This window comes from Lepus europaeus, chromosome 6 (assembly GCF_033115175.1).
Source record: "Lepus europaeus isolate LE1 chromosome 6, mLepTim1.pri, whole genome shotgun sequence".
In the NCBI taxonomy this organism is placed as follows: Eukaryota; Metazoa; Chordata; class Mammalia; order Lagomorpha; family Leporidae; genus Lepus; species Lepus europaeus.
The window spans coordinates 100,782,575-100,802,701 of record NC_084832.1 but is presented as its reverse complement, the minus strand read 5'-3'; the positions used below and the strand labels follow the sequence as shown (position 1 = coordinate 100,802,701).

At 42.8% G+C, this 20,127-nt stretch overlaps 2 protein-coding genes across 5 annotated transcripts in view; both read right to left on the bottom strand.

The window, feature by feature from the left end:
* Window positions 1-1,521: 1,521 nt before the first annotated feature.
* Window positions 1,522-3,204, bottom strand: LOC133762159 (phospholipid hydroperoxide glutathione peroxidase-like). The gene is given in 3 exon segments (XM_062195203.1): window positions 1,522-1,752; window positions 1,754-1,954; window positions 3,163-3,204. Coding segments are annotated over 3 exon segments (474 nt in total).
* Window positions 3,205-11,774: 8,570 nt separating this feature from the next.
* The window catches only part of FERRY3 (FERRY endosomal RAB5 effector complex subunit 3), a 46,145-nt gene continuing 37,792 nt past the window's right edge, over window positions 11,775-20,127 (bottom strand). For 2 of the 4 annotated variants that reach the window (XM_062194764.1, XM_062194766.1), the window contains exons 12-14: window positions 14,246-14,303; window positions 13,464-13,531; window positions 11,777-12,857 (exon numbers count right to left, since the gene is read on the bottom strand). In XM_062194764.1, coding sequence (XP_062050748.1) covers window positions 12,765-12,857; window positions 13,464-13,531; window positions 14,246-14,303 — 219 coding nt within the window. In that variant the 3' untranslated portion in view covers window positions 11,777-12,764. Of the gene's footprint in view, window positions 12,858-13,463; window positions 13,532-14,245; window positions 14,304-20,127 lie in introns of all 4 variants that reach the window. The other 2 variants (XM_062194767.1, XM_062194765.1) reach the window with 2 other exon arrangements.

Here is a 20,127-nt window from a genome sequence, read left to right as displayed (position 1 = left end):
TTTCATTTGCTCAATGGAAACAATAAAAGTTTTATTTGAGGCTATAGTGCTTAGTCCTCTGCTCGGCTTTAGAGACTAGAATGTGGACATGACAGTTTCTGTGCTTAGAAAGGTTACAGACAGGTGATGGGATCGTTACAGACATGAACAAGTAAATACTTTAGCGTGGTAAGTGTAAAACTGGTGGTAGAGAAACAGGGAATCTGGGGCAAGAGTCCCTGAAGAAGTGGCATCCAAGATGAGCGTTGGTGATGAATGGAAGGTAGTCAGATAAAAGGAGGGAACATTCCAGAGACAGAGTATGTGGTATTCAAGAGATGAAAGAAAATAGCATATCCATAAATCTGTAGGTCAGTTGTCTAAAGCAGAGGTCACCAAATAATGGCCCATGAGCCCACGCCAGCTAGGCACCTGTTGTTTTGATCAAAACTGGGGTCGGGTGGGAGGGTTGGCAATGGGGAGACTGGGAGAAGTCAGGAGACAAACCGTGAAAGGACTTGAAAACCAGATGAGAGCCTTTACTCTCTACTTTAAAAGCAAGAGGAAGCACTGGCATGTTTTAGGTAGGGACACGACATAATGGCATTTGAGTTTTAGATAATTATGTTGGGATTCAGAATGGAGAAGAGGCAAAACCAGATTTGGGGAGACTAGCTGGCAGAATGGCTTATAAGCAAGAAATGGTGGTCTTGGTTAGGGAGGTACCAGGGGGAGGCAGAGAAGTAGACAGATTTAAAAGATAACAGGGAGGATTTGTGATTGGATATAGGGTTGCATAAGGATCCTCCATGGGCAACTCTCTATTTAGAATTTTTCTAAGGTTGTGATACCACAGTCCTTTGATACTTTGGGGCTTATTTCATTTGCTTGAATGCTCCAGAATCTTCATTGTTGTCTCGTGACTTTTTAAAATATTTATTTTATTTATTATTTTATTTATTTGAAAGACAGTTATAGAGAGGGAGAGTCAGAGAGAGAGGTTTTCCATCTGCTGGTTCACTCCCCAGATGTTCGCAACGGCTTTCCCAGGCCACAGCAGAGAGCTGGATTGGAAGAGGAGCAGCAGGGACTAGAACCGGTGCCCACATGGGATGCCGGCGCTTTAGGCCAGGGCTTTAACCCGCTGCACCACAACGCCAGCCCCTGTCTGGTAACTTTTGATGTAGAGACTTTGTTACCCTATAGGCCTGGCTTTATGTTGTAGTTGTTTTATGCATTCCATCCACGTATACTGTATCTTCATTGGACACTGTTACAATTTTTTTTCTTTTTCATTTCTTTCTCGGATTTCCATGTTTTATTCCCACAAGGCAGCCAGGGTGGGGGCAGTGAGCTGAAGCCGGGCGGTCCTGGGACCTTCCTCCAGCAGGGTACACGCGGTGGGCTGGTTTGCAGGCAGACAGTCCTGGGGGCGGGGAGAAGGCGCTTGTGGAGCTGGAGACTGCAGGGCAAGTGCCTCTCTCATCAGGGCTCCTCCACAGGGCCGTCCCGCTTCCCCGCGCAGCCGTCCTTGGTGAGCTTCTATTGGACGGCGTTCCGCAGGGTGCCACCGTCTTGGGGCTGCGCTCTCACCCACTGCCACAGCACCGGTGCGCTGTCGCCGTTCCCGCAGGTCTTGCTGCGCGTATCGAATTTGCCCTTATAGCCAGCGGTGGGCTCTTTGATCTCTGCCTTACTCCCCGGCTCCTGCCTCCCCACCTGATGGCAGCGGAAGGCCAGGATCCGTCATTCGCACTCAGCGTAGCTAGCACGCGTGCAGGGCGACGAGCTGAGTGTCACTCACGTCGGTTCTGCCTCTTTGAGAGGCCACGTGGGTGACGATGCACACCAAGGCCCAGTGCTTGTCCAGGCGAACCATGCGCCCGTCGACGTCATTGGCTGAGAACTCGGGCGTGGAGTGCGCACAGCGCTTACAGTGTTTCACTGTAAGTAACAACTTGGTGTTCCCTGGTTGCTTTCAGGAGTTTTTAGTTGTCTTTAGAGTTCAGCAGCTTGGTTCTAATGCTTACGGGTGTAGATTTCATTGAGTTTATCCTTTTGGGGGCTTACTGCACTTCTTAAATCTACAGGTTTATATTGTTCACTAAATTGCGGAAGTTTTCAGCCAATGGCTCTTTAAGTAATTTTTTCAGCACCACATGCTCTCTGCTTTTCTTCTGAGACTTCAGTGACATGAGTTTAGGTCTTCTGGTGTTTTCTCACAGAGCCCTGATAATGTTTTTTCTCTGTGTTGTTCAGTATGAAGAATTTCTAGTGATCTACTTTCAAATTCATTGGCCACTCACCCTTTATCATTTTTTCAAAAGTTATTTATTTATTTGAGAAGTAGAGTTACAGAGGGAGAGACAGAGATAGAGGTTTTCCATCCACTGGTTCACTCCGCAAATGGCCTCAACGGCTGGAGCTGGACCCATCTGAAGCCAGGAGCCAGGAGCTTCTTCCAGGTCTCCCACAAGGGTGCAGGGGCCCAAGCGCTTGGGCCATCTTCTACTGCTTTCCCAGGCCATTGCAGAGAGCTGGATCAGAAGAGAAGCAGCTGGGACTTGAACTGGCACCCATATGGGATGCTGGCACTGTAGGCGGTGGCTCTACTTGCTACACCATGGTGCTGGCCTCGTCTTTATCATTTTGATGCCGCCTCTAACTTTATCCTGTTTTCTTCTTATTTTTTTCTTTTTCTTTTTTAGATTGCTAGTTCCAAAACTTTCATTTGGTGCTAGTATCTATTAATTTGCTAAGAATTTCCCTCTTCCTATTCATTTCAAGTGAGTTTGCAGTTCTTTTAAAAGCATTTTCAAAATTGCTGCTCTGATGACTTTGTTATATAATCCCACCATTCCTGTCATCTCAGAACAACATGGCCAGTCCCATAAACACTTAACATCAGATCCGTACTGCACTAGCGCATCTCTAGGGAAAGCCCAGGAGTTCACAAATAACTTTATGGGATAGCTTTCATGCTCTGTCTTTGTTGATTTCCTTGGTATTTGCCTTGTGTTTTTTGTTTTCAGTCTTCTAGGCAGATATATATAGCTTCATTTTCTCCTACTCATTTGTATACCTCTTGTGACTGTTGGTTTTATTTTATTTTTTTTCTCAACCAGAGAAAGCATCTTCCTCTATTCCTTGTATGCTAATGACTAACAATATGTCAGGTCTTACCTTAAATGTCATTTCTTCCTGGAGGCTTTCTCTTATTCTCATATCAACTGTGTTCCCCTTGTGATTTTCTCATAGGACCCCCTCATCTATAATTACATATGTATCTCATACATATCTCTCCTTCCGGACCGGGAATGGGATGGTATCTGTCTTGTTCACCAGTATGTAATGTTTCCAGTATCTAAAACAGTGTGTGGTACACAAAAGATATCCAATAAATATTTATTTAGGGTAGAGTTCTATTCTTCTTTGCAGTAACACATTCACCCCTCTATGCCTTTCCTCAACTAAAAAAAAAAAAAAAAAGATAAAAAATCCTCATAATTAATGTGATCCTTCTCTCAAGAATCAAATTAATCCATTTGTTTTTAGAACTTTATAATCTCTCTTCCCATGTTGCTTTTTTCTTGTGTGGTCTATGCAGTCGAGAAGGGGGAAAGGTGTTAATCATGTTTTAGAGACATGGAGCTAAGAGATAAAATAATGCACCCAAGGTCACAGGTAGTCCGTAATGGAGGCAATGGACAGGGCTTGTGTAGCTGGGTATAAAATGTTAGATAGGCACTTATTTGCCCTCAGCACTAATCATTTTCTGGTGATGATAACTAAGAAACTTAAAGTCTTTGAAATTTTCATTCAAATCTCTTTCTTTGATATTTCAAAAAAATTAAGATTTATTTACTTTAGGCATTCTGCAGTTTTACCATGAAAGGTCTAGTTGTAGGTTTATTTGTGCTTTTCTACTCAGAGCTTCCTCAACATGAAGATTCATATCCATCTGTTCTACACGATTTTTTGTCATAATATGTTTGATGATTGTATTCAGCCTACATTACTCGATACCCAAATAAAATTGGATGCTTACCTCCTAATACACAAAATTAAGTATCAGATGGATTAGAGGCCTGAAAAAGAAAAAGCAAACCATGAGGACTCTTAGGAGCACACATGTGATAGCAGTATTCCTGGGGGGATTAAAAGGATGTCCCAAGTGAGGTACAGAAAAGCTAAACCGTAAAGGAAAAGGGTGATCAGTCATACTACATTATAATTGGAAACCCTGCAAAAAAAAAATACTAGATAATAAAAGTGGAAAGCCAAATCATAAACTGGGAAGGGAGATTTGCAAGAGCAACTTACAAAAGTTTACTGCTCAACATTTAGAATCTAGAGTGTCTGCAAAATTAATATGAAAAAGGCTAACAATCTGTGGGAAAAATATGGAGAAACAATTTGAGCAGGCAGCTCATGAAAAGGGAGATGGAAGTGGCCAACAAGCACGCCATGCTGCTCGTCGTAAACAGGGAAAGGCAAACACAACACCCCAGCAATGCTATTTCATATTTCTCAGGTGATAAAATTAAAAATTCTGAATATTCCTGCCTTGTTTATATGAGGATTTGGAGAACAATGAGTGTTCAAGGGAATGGGGGCTGGAGTAGAGGCTCATTGGGTTAAGCTGCTGTGTGCAACACCAGCATCCATATCAGAGTCCCTGCTCCTCTGCTTCCCATGCAGCTCCCTGCTAATGTGCCTGGGAAGGCAGAGGAAGATGGCCCAAGTACTCGGATCTCTGCCCCCATGTGGGAGACCTGGATGGAGTTCCTGGCTCCTGGCTTCAGTTTGCCCCAGCCTCGATGATTGTGGCCATCTTGGGTGTGAACCAGCAGATGGAAGATTCTCTCTCTCTCCTTCTCCTCCTCCCTCCCTCACTCTCCCTCCCATCCCCCTTTTCCCCCTCTCTGTCACTCTGCCTTTCAAATAAAGGACATAAATCTTTTCACCAAATGAGAGAATGAATAAGAAATTAAATTGGGCTATAGGCATATCATTCAGAGTATACAAAAGCAATATAGTGAAACCAAGGTTAATCAAGTGACTGTGTGGTTACCAGCATGGTTATGTCCTAAAAGCATGATACTGGGTCAACAAAAGCAAGCAAGCAAGCTGTTGAATGATATGTAGAAGACAAAGCTTTCAATACATTATATACAGCTTATGGCTACACTGTGCATTAAAGCTACAAATAAAACCCCTGAGAATGAAGAACAATAAAATCAAGATAATGGTTTCTGCTGGGGAGAGAGAGAGCACAACACATTGATGGCTAAAATATTCCCAACTTTTCTTCTTGTCCTGTGTCCACACCCTTTGCAATGTGACTTTTGTAGCACTTCTTATCAACAGTGGAGTCTGTTACGCCACCCCTGAACCTGGGATGGCGTGGTGACTTGTTTTAATCAGTGCAATTTGGTGGAAGTGATGCTGTGTCAATGCTCTCTTTCCCAACCCCACTATGTGCACAAGGCTGGGCTGGTCTCCTGGAAGATGCAACCCAGTGAAGAGAGGTCCAGCTGTCCCTCTGAGCTCATCAGCTCAAGCCCTCAGTCAGCCAACCCCCAAACCTGAGAACGAGCCTGGCCAAGATCACCAGAGTGGCCTACTTGCCCCACAGCTGAAGGAAGGCTCATAAATGAGGCCAGCTGACAGCAGGACTGCGGAGGTGACTGGTGGGGCCACGGTGAACAAAACGCATGTTGTTTCAGTCCCGCGTGTCCCGGCGGCTCATTGCTCAGAAGCAGCTGACATAGGATGCAGGACAGACCTGGTGAGGAGTTAAGGGGAGCCTTTGACCTGTATCAGTGATGTGTTATGTGCCAACAAAGAGGGAGCCTTAGAGCAAAGATGCAAAATGTTAAGGTTTAACAAATTAGGTAGCAAGTATGGGGGTATTTGTTATAATAAAATTCTCCTAACTTTTCTGTATATTTGAAGTATTTCACAAAACCAGAAAATTCAGATAGAATAATAGATGTGCTGGACTTTCTAAGACAGACAAGAAGATTTTCTTCCTTTCCTTCTTTCTTTCTTTTTTAAAATATTTATTTATTTGAAAGGCAGAGTTACAGAGAGGCGCAGAGAGAGAGAGAGAGAGAGAGAGCACACAAGCTTCCATCCGCTGGTTCACTCCCCAGATGACCTCAAAATGGCCAGAGCTGGGCCAGTCCAAACCAGGAGCCAGGAGTTTCCTCCAGGTCTCCCATGTGGGTGCAGGGGCCCCAGCACTTGGGCCATCTTCCACTGCTTTCCCAGGCCATAGCAGAGAGCTGGATAGGAAATGGAGCAGCCTGGACTCGAACTGGCATCCACATGGGATGCCGGCAATGCAGGTGGCGGTGTTACCCACTAACCCACTGTGCTAGCCCCAGCCAAGAAGATTTTCCAAAAGAACACAGAAAAGTGCTTCTCCCATCGCTCCCTTCCCCCTCCATCACCACCATCCAAAGCAGACAATTTAGACTAGTGACTTCTAAACTTTACCCCCTGTCTCTCATCTCGGGACATAGTCTCTATACCTTCCTAGCTTTTCATCCTCTTGGTTCGGTTGTCATCCTTAGGCAGGAAACGGCTCATGGGTTCACTGGCAGGAGAGTCACACGAGAGGAACTAGGGAAGCATTTCCTCATTAGAGCTGCTACGGGAGTAGGAGACTTAATTCCATAACGACTTCATACTATTGTTATGTCTACAATCCAGGTTCACTTGATAAAAATATGATAGTTCTTCCTGCTCCACTCAAATACAGGGTTAGTCACCTACCCTGTGACTTCCTCCTGACATTCTAACCTGCCCTGTCCTTTGTAGCTGAAGCTGTTGCCATTACTGGCACAGGTGGCATTCTGTCTGCCTGCCATGTGGATTTGTGCTTGACCTGCGAAGAGGGACAAGGGCTCTCCGAGGATACCCCACAGAAAGGCAGAGCTAAGCAGTCTCCTCTCAGGGGTTCAGTATCTCTCTTGCCCCCAGTGCATTGCTAATGCTTCTGTTCTGACCCGCGCATTTGTGTGTTTTCTTCTGCACTGACTGTATATGCTTAGTGCATGCTGGCTGCTACTGTGCTCTCTTACCAACCCAATTAGGCTGTGAGCTCCTTGAGGACGTGGTGTTTCGAGTGACTCAGTATCCCTACTATCTAGTGAAAGGAAGGAAGGAAAGGAGAAAGGTGAGACGGAAGAAAGGAAGGAAGGAAAGAAGGGGAGACAGGAAGGAAGGAAGGAAGGATAATAGCAGCAATTATTTATAGAACGACGATATGCCAGGTAGTGTGCACTTTCTTAGTTAATCCTCCCAACTACTCAGTGAGGTAGATCCTATTATTAAGTTTTCCTAGCTTACAGAGGAGAAAACATGCTTAGGAGGGTTAGGTAATACGCCCAATGTAACAACCCACAGGGAACAAAATTGGAGAGCCAGCACTGGAGTCAGCTTAATTCTAGGGACAAAATTCCTGATCTCTGATGCTGTGCTATTGCTCAGAGAAGAGTTTGAGCTAAGAATGAGAAACTGGGAATCCTTATACAGAAAGGAAAAGGCAAGAAGGCTGGGGAGAGAGAAGGGAGGGAGAGATGCCTCAGTACGATCTCCTCCTGAGGTAGTCAACCTCAACCTGAGACAGAAAACGCGGTTTCTGCTGAATTCCTAAACATGTCCAGAAAGGATGTGTGGGCTTCTTAGGGGTCTGTTCCAGCTTTCATTCTTCAAGTGTCAAAGATTTCCGCAGGTAGCTCTTAAGTGCTCTTGCCCAGGAGAGAAAACACGTCGTCGTGTTTGATGAAGTTACCGTGAACAGGGGCTGGCGTTGTGGTGCAGCGGGTTAAGCTTGCTGCATCAGCATCCCATATTGGAGCACTGGTTCAAGTCCCAGCTGTGCTGCTTCTGATCCAGCATTTTTCCTAATGCATCCTGGGAGGCAGCAGGAGATGGCTCAGGTACCTGGGCCCTGCCACCCAAGTGGGAGACCCAGAAGGAGTTCTGGCTGTTGTGCACATTTGGGGAGTGAACCACAGATGGAAGCGCTCTCTCACTCTTCCAAGTAGAGGAAAATAAATAAATTTAACTTTATGGCCGGCGCCGCGGCTCAATAGGCTAATCCTCCGCCTAGCGGCGCCGGCACACCGGGTTCTAGTCCCGGTCGGGGCGCCGGATTCTGTCCCGGTTGTCCCTCTTCCAGGCCAGCTCTCTGCTGTGGCCCGGGAAGGCAGTGGAGGATGGCCCAAGTGCTTGGGCCCTGCACCCCATGGGAGACCAGGATAAGCACCTGGCTCCTGCCTTCGGATCAGCGTGGTGCGCCGGCCGCAGCGCGCCAGCCGCGGCGGCCATTGGAGGGTGAACCAATGGCAAAAAGGAAGACCTTTCTCTCTGTCTCTCTCTCTCTCACTGTCCACTCTGCCTGTCAAAAAAAAATAAATAAATAAATTTAACTTTAAAAAAACTAAAATGAACATCAAACCAGTGAATACTAAATCATTGCTCCTAGAAGAAACACAAGGTTAGATTCCTGCAAGCCTTTGTCCACATTTTCATTATCTGACCAATATATAAGCTTTTGTTGGAAGTTTTTCTTTTTAAAGACATTTCTTAAAATATATACTGATGATGATTCTTACACTGCTGCTGATTCTCTTGAGCTAGGCAGTCCAATTTAATCTAAATGGGAAAAATAAGCCACCGAAAAGGAGCTGGCATTGTGGTATAGTGGGTAAAGCTGCCACCTACAATGAATGCCTGCATCCCATATGGTTGCCAGTTTGTGTTCTGGCTGTTCCACTTCGGATCCAGCTCCCTGCCAATGGCCTGGGAAAACAGCAGAAGATGGCCCAAGTGTTTGGACCACTACTACCCACATGGGAGACCTGGAAGAAGTTCCTGACTCTTGGCTTCAGCCTGGTCCATTCCTGGCCATTTGTGGCCATCTGAAGAGTGAACCAGCAGATGGAAGATCTCTGTCTCTCTCATCTCTTCTCCTCTCTGTGTTACTCTTTCAAATTAAAAAAAAAAAAAAAAAGAAAAAAGAAAAGGCGGGGGCTGGTGCTGTGGCTCAGCGGGTTAACGCCCTGGCCTAAAGCATCTGCATCCCATATGGACGCTGGTTCGAGACCCGGCTGCTCCACTTCCAATCCAGCTCTCTGCTATGGCCTGGGAAAGCAGTACAAGATGGCCTAAGTCCTTGGGCCCCTGCACCCACGTGGGAGACCTGGAAGAAGCTCCTGGCTCCTGGCTTCAGATGGGCGCAGCTCCAGCCGTGTGCAGCCATCTGAGGAGGGAACCATCAGATGGAAGACCTCTCTCTCTCTCTCTGCCTCTCCTCTCTGTGTAACTCTTTCAAATAAATAAATAATAAATCTTTAAAAAAAAGAAAAAGGCATAGAAAAGCAATTCCTTTCACTTATAAACAAAAATCCATGAGGCTCTGCTCTCTGAACTCTGTCAGTTCTTCCAAGACAGCTCTGCAGAGCCTTTCCTAGGACAGCAGTGTTCCTGTGAATTCATCTTTCCTTTCAAACACACTGCTGCTCCTTGTGATCATTAGCCGGGATCCAACTGAATGCCACAAAGGATGGCGAGCATTGTGCCGACAAGAGCCCTGCGCACTCCCAGGCAGGCCAAGTTGCTCCCATTGACATTCTTTTTCATGCATTTCTTCCACTCTGGTCACACAGTCATGCAAAGGAGCAGCTGGTGCCACACTTCCAGATCAGTGGCAAGGTTACAGCTTTGCTTGGTTTGGTGTTTTAAGAGCAGACATGGGGAAAGGACAGGCCAGAGCAGTGCAGAATAGAAACCTCGGGCTCAGCGCCCCTGCCTCATTTCCCTGGCATACTTTGAAGGTTTTGAAGACTATACTGTCATCTGTTAGGAATACTTAACTTTTGATACAAGTAGAAAACAGGAGCCGGCGCCGTGGCGTAGCGGGTAAAGCCACTGCCTGCAGTGCCAGCATTCCATATGGGTGCTGGATAGAGTCCCGGTTGCTCCACTTCCGATCCAGCTCTCTGCTGTGGCCTGGGAAAGCAGCAGAGGATGGCCCAGATGCCTGGGCCCTTGTACCTGTGTGGGAAACTGGGAGGAAGCTCCTGGCTCCTGGCTTTGGATCGGCACAGCTCCAGCCATTGTGGCCAATTGGGGAGTGAACCAGTAGATAGAGAACTCTCTGCCTCTCCTCTCTTTGTGTAACTCTTTCAAATAAATAAATTATTAAAAAAAAAAAAAAACCAAGTAGAAAACATTATGCCCCTTGAAATATTCCTCTCGTAAGGCTCTTGTGGTCAGCTCCTCTCAACTTGCTGGCCGGCTATCGCTGCCTCTGTTCTTTTCTGTCCCTCTGCACTTTGTACTGTGAATGCCCTCCCCAGTCTCAGCCTGCTAGGGCACCTTCTTTCACTTACCATTCGCAAGTGGTCGGAAATCACTCCCTTCCAATAAAACCCTGTGGAACCCTCAGGAAAAAACCCACAATCTCAACTTTGCCAATTACAAAACTCCAGACTTCCTCAAGTACTGCATCCCTAAAATCACCACCACTCAAATGCGTGTAATTAGCATTTTAAATTACGCACTGGTTTTCAGTTTGGTGTTTTCATCCGGGTAAGCAAGCTTTTTCTATTCTTACTGCTTCTGAATGTAAAACAGCCCTATATAAAAAATGGATACTCCATACATGTGTTTTGATTTCATAGGCCAAATAGTACCTCACAATTGTGCTCAGGAAAAGCCACCCGATCCTAAGTAACTTAACAAAGCAGCCTTGAGGTGACAATGTGAGGGCTAGGCAGCAGCATTCACCCACTGTGAACGAACACTTGCTCCTATACTCTAATACCTGGCCACTTTTCAAATTGGTGGTTGCTCCTAGAGGAGTTACAGAATTCTGTGGAAAGATTATTTTTCCCTGAGAGGCAGGCAGGGCATGGGTTGGGGGGTAAGATATACACACACTTATACACGTACACACATAGACATTGAGACCCCATCCACTGGTTCACTCTACAAATGCCAGCGATGGCCAGGGTTGGGCACTTAACCCAGATTTTCCACACAGGTGACAGGAACCCAAGCATTTGAGCCACCACTGCTGCCTCCCAGGGTCTGCATTGGCAGGAAGCTGGAGTCAGGAGCCAGAGCTGGGAATTGAACCTGGGTACTCCAATATGGGACATTGGTATGTTAACTGCTAGGCTAAATGTCTGTCCCCTGGGACGATTCTTCATGTCTCTTTGAATGATGCTTCTTGCTCATCTCACTGTACCCACTTCCAAGTTGACTTGCAATCTGTTCATCTATGAACCAAAACAGTCTGACACTGCTCTCCCCTACCCCTGGGCCATGTTTTATATTAGTCTCAATGAGAATAGTCTTGCCTGGAAGACCATTTCTCTAAAGTATAGACTCTAAGGGCAAAATATCTATACCCATGTGGGGTAATCATCAGCTCTCTGACAAAGAATTTGGAAAGAGTTAGTGTCTGATGGACATACTGCTGGGGTTAGGTGTCTCTTTAGGGTTCTTCTTAGCACTGTGGCTTGGACCCACCCCTTTCCTTAGGTAGAAAACCAGGATACAGTCAGTTAGGAAGAGCACTTTGCATTGACATTGGTTTCTGTAATACCTATTGCATTTAGGAATACTGAATTAGTGCTTTTTGTGTCTTGTAATCAAGCTATGCCATTTTATCACAATGCCAAAGACCCTTCATTTCATTCTACTGGCCAGCTACAACATCCACACAAAAACAGTTTGATGAAACTATTGCTTTTATAAATGTGTGCTTTTGCAAATGCCTTTGTTTAATGTCATCACAAGTCACAGAAATCTATTAAAGATGGGATAATGAGTGATATGTAGTGTCCGGGAAAGTGGCACTGCAAGGAAAGACAATGGAAAAGAAAGCTACACAGTAAAGACGAAGTGGGGACATAGTTATCAGCAACTGAAAGCAAGGAGTAGAGGAAAGGTTAAGGGGCCTGAAATGTAGGGCCAAAGACAGAGAAAGAAAAATGATCCTCATTGTCCAATTGTCATGTTAATAAGACGAAAATGCTGCCAGGTGCTGGTTTAGAATAACTTTACATCAGGCTTGCAAAAAAGAACACACTATTTTCCCAGCCCATGAAATGCTATTAATAGACAAGGCAAGGTCACAGAGGGAAGCTGAGACAGAGGTAAAGAATCCAAAGCCGTTTCTAACTCGAACAACCTTAGAAAGAGTAGATTAAAAGCACGGGTTTGAAGCAGGAGAATTTAAAACAATAAGCACAATTGTCTCATATATTTGTTTCTACAATTTGCACAAGAAATCCATATTTGCAATGTATATTACAGTGATTTTTAATTTTGATTTGGCACACAGACAAGGAAGATTTTACTTATATGTTTAATTTAAAGGCTTACACCTGATATAACTCAAGCCTGTTACAAATCAAATGTCTTCCCGAAAAATGCAGTAAACAGTCTCCTAGGGTAACTGTACATGGGTAATACTATGTAAGCTTTCACACACCCATATTCCAAGATGGGAGGTACCAGTAGAACAGAGAGAGATTCTTTCAGAAAGAGCCTACATGTGGAAGGCGGGGGCCGACCACTGGCTCCGTGCGGGATGGAAGGCTTTGGAATGTGGAACAGACGTGGTGTGGTGGTTTGATTTGTGGCTCGGGCTGCAGCTTCTCTTTCTGGGCATCTTTCTATTGACAGAATCGCAGCATAGCTCAAGTTCCTGGAGAGTTTTGCAGTCCTCCTCTGCCAGCACGTCCATCTATTAGGGTCTAGTGCTTAGATGTCAGCGTCAGCGTGGATGAAACTCGGAAGATCTGGGGCAGCATGTTACTGAGCTGGTAAAACATTTCTTCAGAAATACTCTGTAGGAGGTTAAAAAAACAGCTATGTATGTGTTCAATCAACACAGACTTTTATTTGTAAACTTGAAAAGCGCTTTAAAGTATGAACTTACTTCTCGATATGGAGTGGGATACTTGAGAATGAGCTTTTACGGCTGATTTAACTGCACAGCTATGGACAGGGCTTGCTTTTCTGGCTCCATCTTTTGAGACCTTAGCTTGTTGCTGTCAAGTAAGCTTGGTTACCAGAGCAATCCCTACAGAACTCCTGTGCAATCCCTATGGCACCACCACTAAGTTGGCTACATTCTATACAGGACACAGACTCATTCTCTGCGAATGCCCTGCTTGTGAACACTTTGTCATCTACACAGCATCCATGGGGAGAAGACAATGGAAAGACCAATCACTTTGGTTTGGGGGCTACATAACAGATCCCTTGAGAGGTACATGCCGATATCTCTGACAATAAACCAAGTGCTTTATGGCATCCAAATGCTCCCCTTACAAGAGAGGAAGTGTTAACATTTTAGTTTTAGGAGTTTGGGACAGCGTGTCTAGCTGTATGTGTGAGGAATATTCTATAAAAGACATTGAACTGGGGTGAGACATATGCAGATAACAAACCTGTGGAACCAGAAACTGCACGGTTCTGGAAATTCCACCATCCCATGAAGCCATTTCCATCATGAACCCTAAAACAGAGCAATAAACTTTGCTGCATTAGGAGTTCCGGTCTTCACACCTGCCAGTCACGCTCTGAAATAAACTGCGTTTTCACTGTGGGGTTTCGTGTCTTGGCTTTCCCTGCTAGCCGCCTGCCTGCAGGAAGGCTCCGCCTACAGGACAGACTTCGGCAGTTTCTAATCCTCCGTGACACAGAGGCTTTAACACAGCTCTGTCAGCACACCCTTGCGATTTCCCAGTTAGTGCGCACTGAGCACGCCCATTAAGTGAAGTAACAGAGGTGATGAAACGTTAATTAAATAAGTGGCTATTTTCTGCTTTTTAAAAAAAAATGAAAAGCAGTAGAGAACAAGCCGGAATTTTATATGTATATATATATATATATATATATATAAGATATATAACATATACATATATAATAATATATACATATACTATATACATATATGTAATATATTATATATAAATCCAAATATATATTATATATAGATATAAATATAAATATATTATATATTATATATAAATCCAAATATCTTTTATTTCAGAAGAGCTGGCAATTTATACTAAAAAAATTAAAAGCAATTCTGAAATACTTTCTTGCTAAACATTTCAGCGAAGTCGCAGGGGCCAGGAGTAACAATTCCAGGCCTTCTGCATTGCTTTATATTTAATATTTGGAAGGAGATACAGATGGTAGTTGGTGGACAGAAGGGGAAGCTCACCTTTGACACACTTAAACACAAGTTCGGCTCTCCTCAAGCACCAGGGGATAGTCATTTCCTAAAAACAGAAATGGAACAAATACTTTGTAAAAGACAAAACATAGGCAGATGTTTATTTGTCTAAACGTGGACTGTGCACACTGTGAATGGGTTCAGGCTGCTCTTTGCTAACCATAATTGTGACTGAGTGGCTTTCCTCTGACTCTTAGGCTAGAACCTCTTCTAGCTGTTACACCAGTCTTTACAATGTGAACCAATTTAATGAGCCCAATAAATAAACTAAAAATAAACATATCCTTAAAACTTCTTAGATAATGAATTCTACAGACTGATATAAGTGACATAGCAATTCCACCTACTGCTTTCAGGAACAGCATTAATATTTCTGGATAAGCAATAAAATATTTCTATTATATACCATATTAAAATATTGTATACTATATTACATATTAAAAATGTAATAAAATACCCACCCCAGCTACCTAAGTGCATTCACTTTTCTAAGCTATCTTTCTTTTTTAAAAGATTATTTACTTATTCAAAAGTCAGAATTACAGAGAAAGAGGGAGAGAGATAGAAAGTGGTCTTCCATTCACTGGTTCACTCCCCAAATGGCTGCAACAGCCAGAGCTGGGCCCAGCTGAAGCCACGAGCTTCTTCCAGGTGTCCCACGTGGGTGCAAGGGCCCAAGCATTTGGGCCATCCTCTGCTGCTTTCCCAGGCACATTAGCAGGAAATTGGATCGGAAGTGGAGCAGCCAGGACTCGAACTGGTGCCCATATAGGATGCCGGTACTGCAGGTGGTGGCTTAGCCCACTGTGCCACAAGGCTGGCCCCTATTGCAAGTCTTGAAATCAGCTGGTGTAAATCTCCCAACTTTGCTTTCAAAACTGTTTTTTCATAAAATTTTTTCAAAATTTGCATTTTTTTTTGAAAGGCAGAGAGACAGAGATCGTTGATTTGCTGGTTTACTCCCCAAATGACTGCAACACACAGGGCAAGGTCATGCTGAAACCAGGAGGCTGAAATTCAATCCCGACCTGTCATGTGGGTGGCAGGGACCTCCAGCTCAAAGCCATCACTTGATGTCTCCCAGGATGATTAACAGAAACCTACAATCAGCAGCAGAGCTGGAACCTGAATCCTGGAACTTTTGATATGACATGCAGGTGTCTAAGGTGGTGGCTTAACCACTTCACCAAACACCTGTCCATTTTGACTGTTTTAGATTTTGTGTATTTCTATATAAATTTTATAGTTAGTTTGTAAAATCTTCAAAATGCCTTATTAAAATTCTGACTGGGATTCAAATCTATAGATCAACTTTAGGAAAACTGTTATCTTAGTGCTGAATCTTCTAACCCATGAACAGTATACATTTCCACTTATTTAGGTCTTTTACAATTGCTCTCACCACTTTTTTTGTAGTTGATAGGTCATTTTGCATACCATCCTTTTTTATGTGAAGACATTTTAAGCTTGTCTTCAAGTTTTTAAATACAGTAAGCAATTACTCTGTTCTGTGCGTCATAACTCCAGTTCCTCAAGTATTTCTGCATCTGTTTTTATGTTTGGTTGTTTCTGCTGGTTCTCATTCATTGTCTCATTTCTTTAAGGACTTACTTTTCTTTTACTTATTTTAAGCACTTTGTTCAAGAGTCATCATAGGAATGAATGCTAAAGCCATAATTGAGCATTTGCATCTTCTTAAGATACTACTCAAAAATATTTTTTGAATACCACACTTAGTAATTGGAATCAAGGATTATTTTTTTATATTGTTTTAAAGTGCTCATTTTAATATAAAAAGTATTATCTGTTTACAATCTATAGAGCTGTTTACTGATATCTATGATTAATCTTTGAATAACTTCAGGCTAAAGTCAAGTCTAAGGGCTCCTACTCATGTGAGGAAAACTATTACTGTGAATAGAACTTTTGAACACCAACACACAGACTATATATTACCCCAATACATTAAAATCAGGATAGCACTGGCAGTGATAAGACTGTACAACAAATTAGAGTACTAATGGTATGACCAAAAGCATATAGATAAAAACAATCATGTCCTTTCATTGCCGTTTGTCCAAAATCATCACATTTTATCCAATCATACTATATTTTCTTTCCTTTTAAATGTATGTGGTTAATACACCCAATATCTATGGACAAATTAAGAACTTCATACTCTTTAGAATGATGTGAGCTGATGATAAAATTTCATCAATGCTGTTTAGAGACTGTACTAAAATATCAATTCATGGCAGGCTCCCAGTATCTTTGAAGTGATACATAAATTTAAATGTCAATTTAATTTTTAGATGATATATGCTCTCATATTCAGTTAATTTTAACCTAGTGCTGTTTAGCAGCATATGAATCTGAAAAGAAATGCTAGACAGCAGCATGTATATGCCCATATGTGCACATATGTGTATATACACACACACACATCTGAAGTGTTTTCACATTTTCCCATAAGCCTAGAGAATCTGTTTCAAGCTTAAGGTAGATGTTTTCCAGTTTTTTATTCTGTCATTTTATCTCTAATTAACATCAGCACCCAAGAAGAATGGCTTCAGGTACTTAGAAAACATAACCTGTAAGCTTTAGAAGCTAACAAGTCCATCAGAAGACATGCTTTATTATTGGATGTCATGGGATGTGGCCAGAAGTTCCACAAACAGCTCATTCTGCAAATAGATCTTAGTAGATACCATCCACTAGATGGGATATAAATCCTAGTGGGGCAGGTAGTAGTCTAGAATGTTTTTGGTCATAGTTCTAAGTAATGGCAAACTAAGTCTTGGTGACATGCTTGAGAGAACAGATTGTGGAAGAGAGCCACTGAAGGAAGCTGATGGGTCATATAAAACTCTTTAGACTTTGGAACAGAGGCAGAAAACTGGGCTCTCCTGTTATACATTATAACAAGTGGGTTATACAAGTGGGTACTACATACAGATTGATTCTATCAGCCCTTAAGGCATCCTGGTCTGGCTGAAAAGCCCATGTGAGCATTTCAGGCATGGAAAGCCATGACAGTGTGGCAAAAAACGTTCTACATGAAGGGTCTCTGTGAAACCCCAGCGGAAAGAAGTGGTCATCAAAGAAGCATGTACTTCCCTCTGAAGGGAGGAGAGAACTTCCACTTTGCTTATGGCTTTGTCTAAATACTGACAGAGTTTGTAGATTCAAAAGGCTTCCACAGCCTAGGCAGCTCATGTCAAAAGCCTTGGGTGGTCACTGATGTCATACATAAGAGTATTAATTGTTAAATTAACAACAAGAAGTTACTGTGCACTAACTCCCCATGCAGGACCTCTGTCCTCAATGAGTTGTATTATGAGAGTTCACTGTAAAACTTGTTCTCAAACAGTTTGTGTGTGTGTGTGTACACAAACTGTTGAAATCTTTACTTAGTAAGGAGTTGGTCTTCTGTGTATAAAGTTAACTGAAAATGAATCTTAATGGAGACTGAGACTGGGAATGGGAGAGGGAGGAGGTGGAGGGGTGGGAGTGTGGGTGGGAAGCGGGTATGGTGGGAAGAATCACTATATTCCTAAAGTGGTACTTATGAAATTTGTATTCCTGAAATAAAAGGTTTATTTTGGAAAAAAAATTGATTCTAAACCTCTGAAATGGAAATTAAAAACTCAATTTTGTTTATAACTGAGACAATACTTTCCATCTAAAGTTAATGGACAAGTGTTGCTACTTGACTTGATTCTTCTGAGTAGGGTACGACTGAACCACAGAGTTAGACAGCATGTACTCTGGAGACTTCACTGTATGCCTTGCAAGTGGATAAAATAAAGTGTGGCTTTGTTTATTATTTTCACATTCAAAAGCAATAGAGTAGGTACAATTACTTTGGAAAACTATTTGGCTATATCCACCCAAATTAAATCTGTATATATCCAGAGACCTCACAATTCTATCCCTAGGTAAACTGCCAACAGAAATGTCAAAGACATGTACTAGAATGTTCCTAGCAATACTAGCTATAAAAATCAAAATCTGGAAGCTGGGGCTGGTGCTGTGGTATAGCAAGTAAAGCCGTCGCCCATAGTGCCAGCATCCCATATGGGTGCCGGTTCTAGTCCCGGCTGCTCCACTTCCAATCCAGCTCTCTGCGATGGCCTGGGAAAGCAGTAGAAGATGGCCCAAGTCCTTGGGACCTTGTACCCACATGGGAGACCTGGAAGAAGCTCCTGGCTCCTGGCTTTGGATCGGCCCAGCTCTGGCTGTTGTGGCCACTTGGGAAGTGAACCAGTGGATGGAAGACCTCTCTCTCTTTGTCTGCCTCTGCCTTTCTATAATTCTACCCTTCAAACAAATAATAAATGAATCTTAAAAAATTATCTGGAAGCTCCCAAAATATTCGTAAGTAGTAGAATATCTCAATAGTTGTGGCTTAATCACACAATGAAATAACATAACCATGAAAATAAACTATCTACAACCACACACAACATGGATAAAACTAACACATAATATTGAATAGGAGAATTCAGCTACAAGATAAACTACAAAAATAAGCATAATGAATCCATGCTTTCTGGGGTGCAAACAGTGGTCATCCTTGTGGAGAAAATGTGACTCAAGTGACTGAAAGGGAGCACAAGGGTACTTCTGGTAACGTTCTGCTTCATTATCTGGTTGTTGGCTTATAGGTGTTCAGCTGTGACAATCTGAGTCGTGGACTTATATGTACTATATGTGCATTATACTCCAACAAAAAGTTAAAAAACAAACAGTATCATCACGGACAACTACAAAACTAAAGCCTAGCAGCTTAGAATCTCCGACTTATTCAACAAGCTAACAGTAAAACTTAAAGGAAGTCAGTAGGTCAGAATTCCTGACCTGCAGGTTCCTGCCTGTTGGGTTAGATTGATTCTAATAGGACATTATCTTCAGATCGCAAAGATCTATAGAAATAAAATTGGTGTGTCTTTCCTCTTGCTGATATTTTTCCCTTTTAAAATGTAGTTACCTTCTACAGCTCTTTCCTCTATTATAGGACATGAACTGCTTCAGACATTGTCATTATCTTACACTCACCAGGATGGTGAGTGTCTGGCATTTCTGTTTGTTAGAGGAAGAAAACACCACCTGAAAATGCTCTGTGATTCCTGCATGAAAGCAAAACCAAATATTACTTCTATATCCTGTGTAGTATTTGTATGAGTTTGCAGAATAAACTTCTTGACCTGAATGGATTTTAAATAGAAAAATGGGAGCATCCTGGCTCAATAAACTTCTGTGTATTAAATTGGACACTTAGGAAGCAAACCTAGTGTTCTGCAGCTGGCTGTCCCAATTTAAAACATGTAACTTTTGCAACATTGTGGGAGAGGGAATGCTAGTAGTATCAGATGTCTGGAAGTAAATCCGAACTTTGTGACTTTTGGAAACACTGTTTTTGAGGTTGTTTCCCACCTACATACAACCATTTTTATAAACTGGTTAACCAGGAGTCCAGCTGCAGGAATGTTTGGATGTCTCCTTGTGGCAGGAATTCATCATAAACTTTGTCACTCCCCAAAGACCCTTTTATAGACTGTATGGACCAGTGATTTATGATAACTTAACAATAGCTAAAAATTCCTGATGAAACTAAAACTTTATAAAGCTACAGCGGGGAAAAACATGTTTGTCCAACTTCCCTGATGCCATATTAGGTATGACTGAGGCTACAAAAGTGAATGGACTGAGAAATGAGGTAGCCTGATATGCATCTTTCATGGGATGGCACAGAATTCTCTTAATTAAAACAATAATGTGTCTGAAAATACACTGGACTCAACCAAGTGAGAAATCATTTAAATCATCCCATCTTACATGGAAATGAGGTTATATTCTTACATAGGATA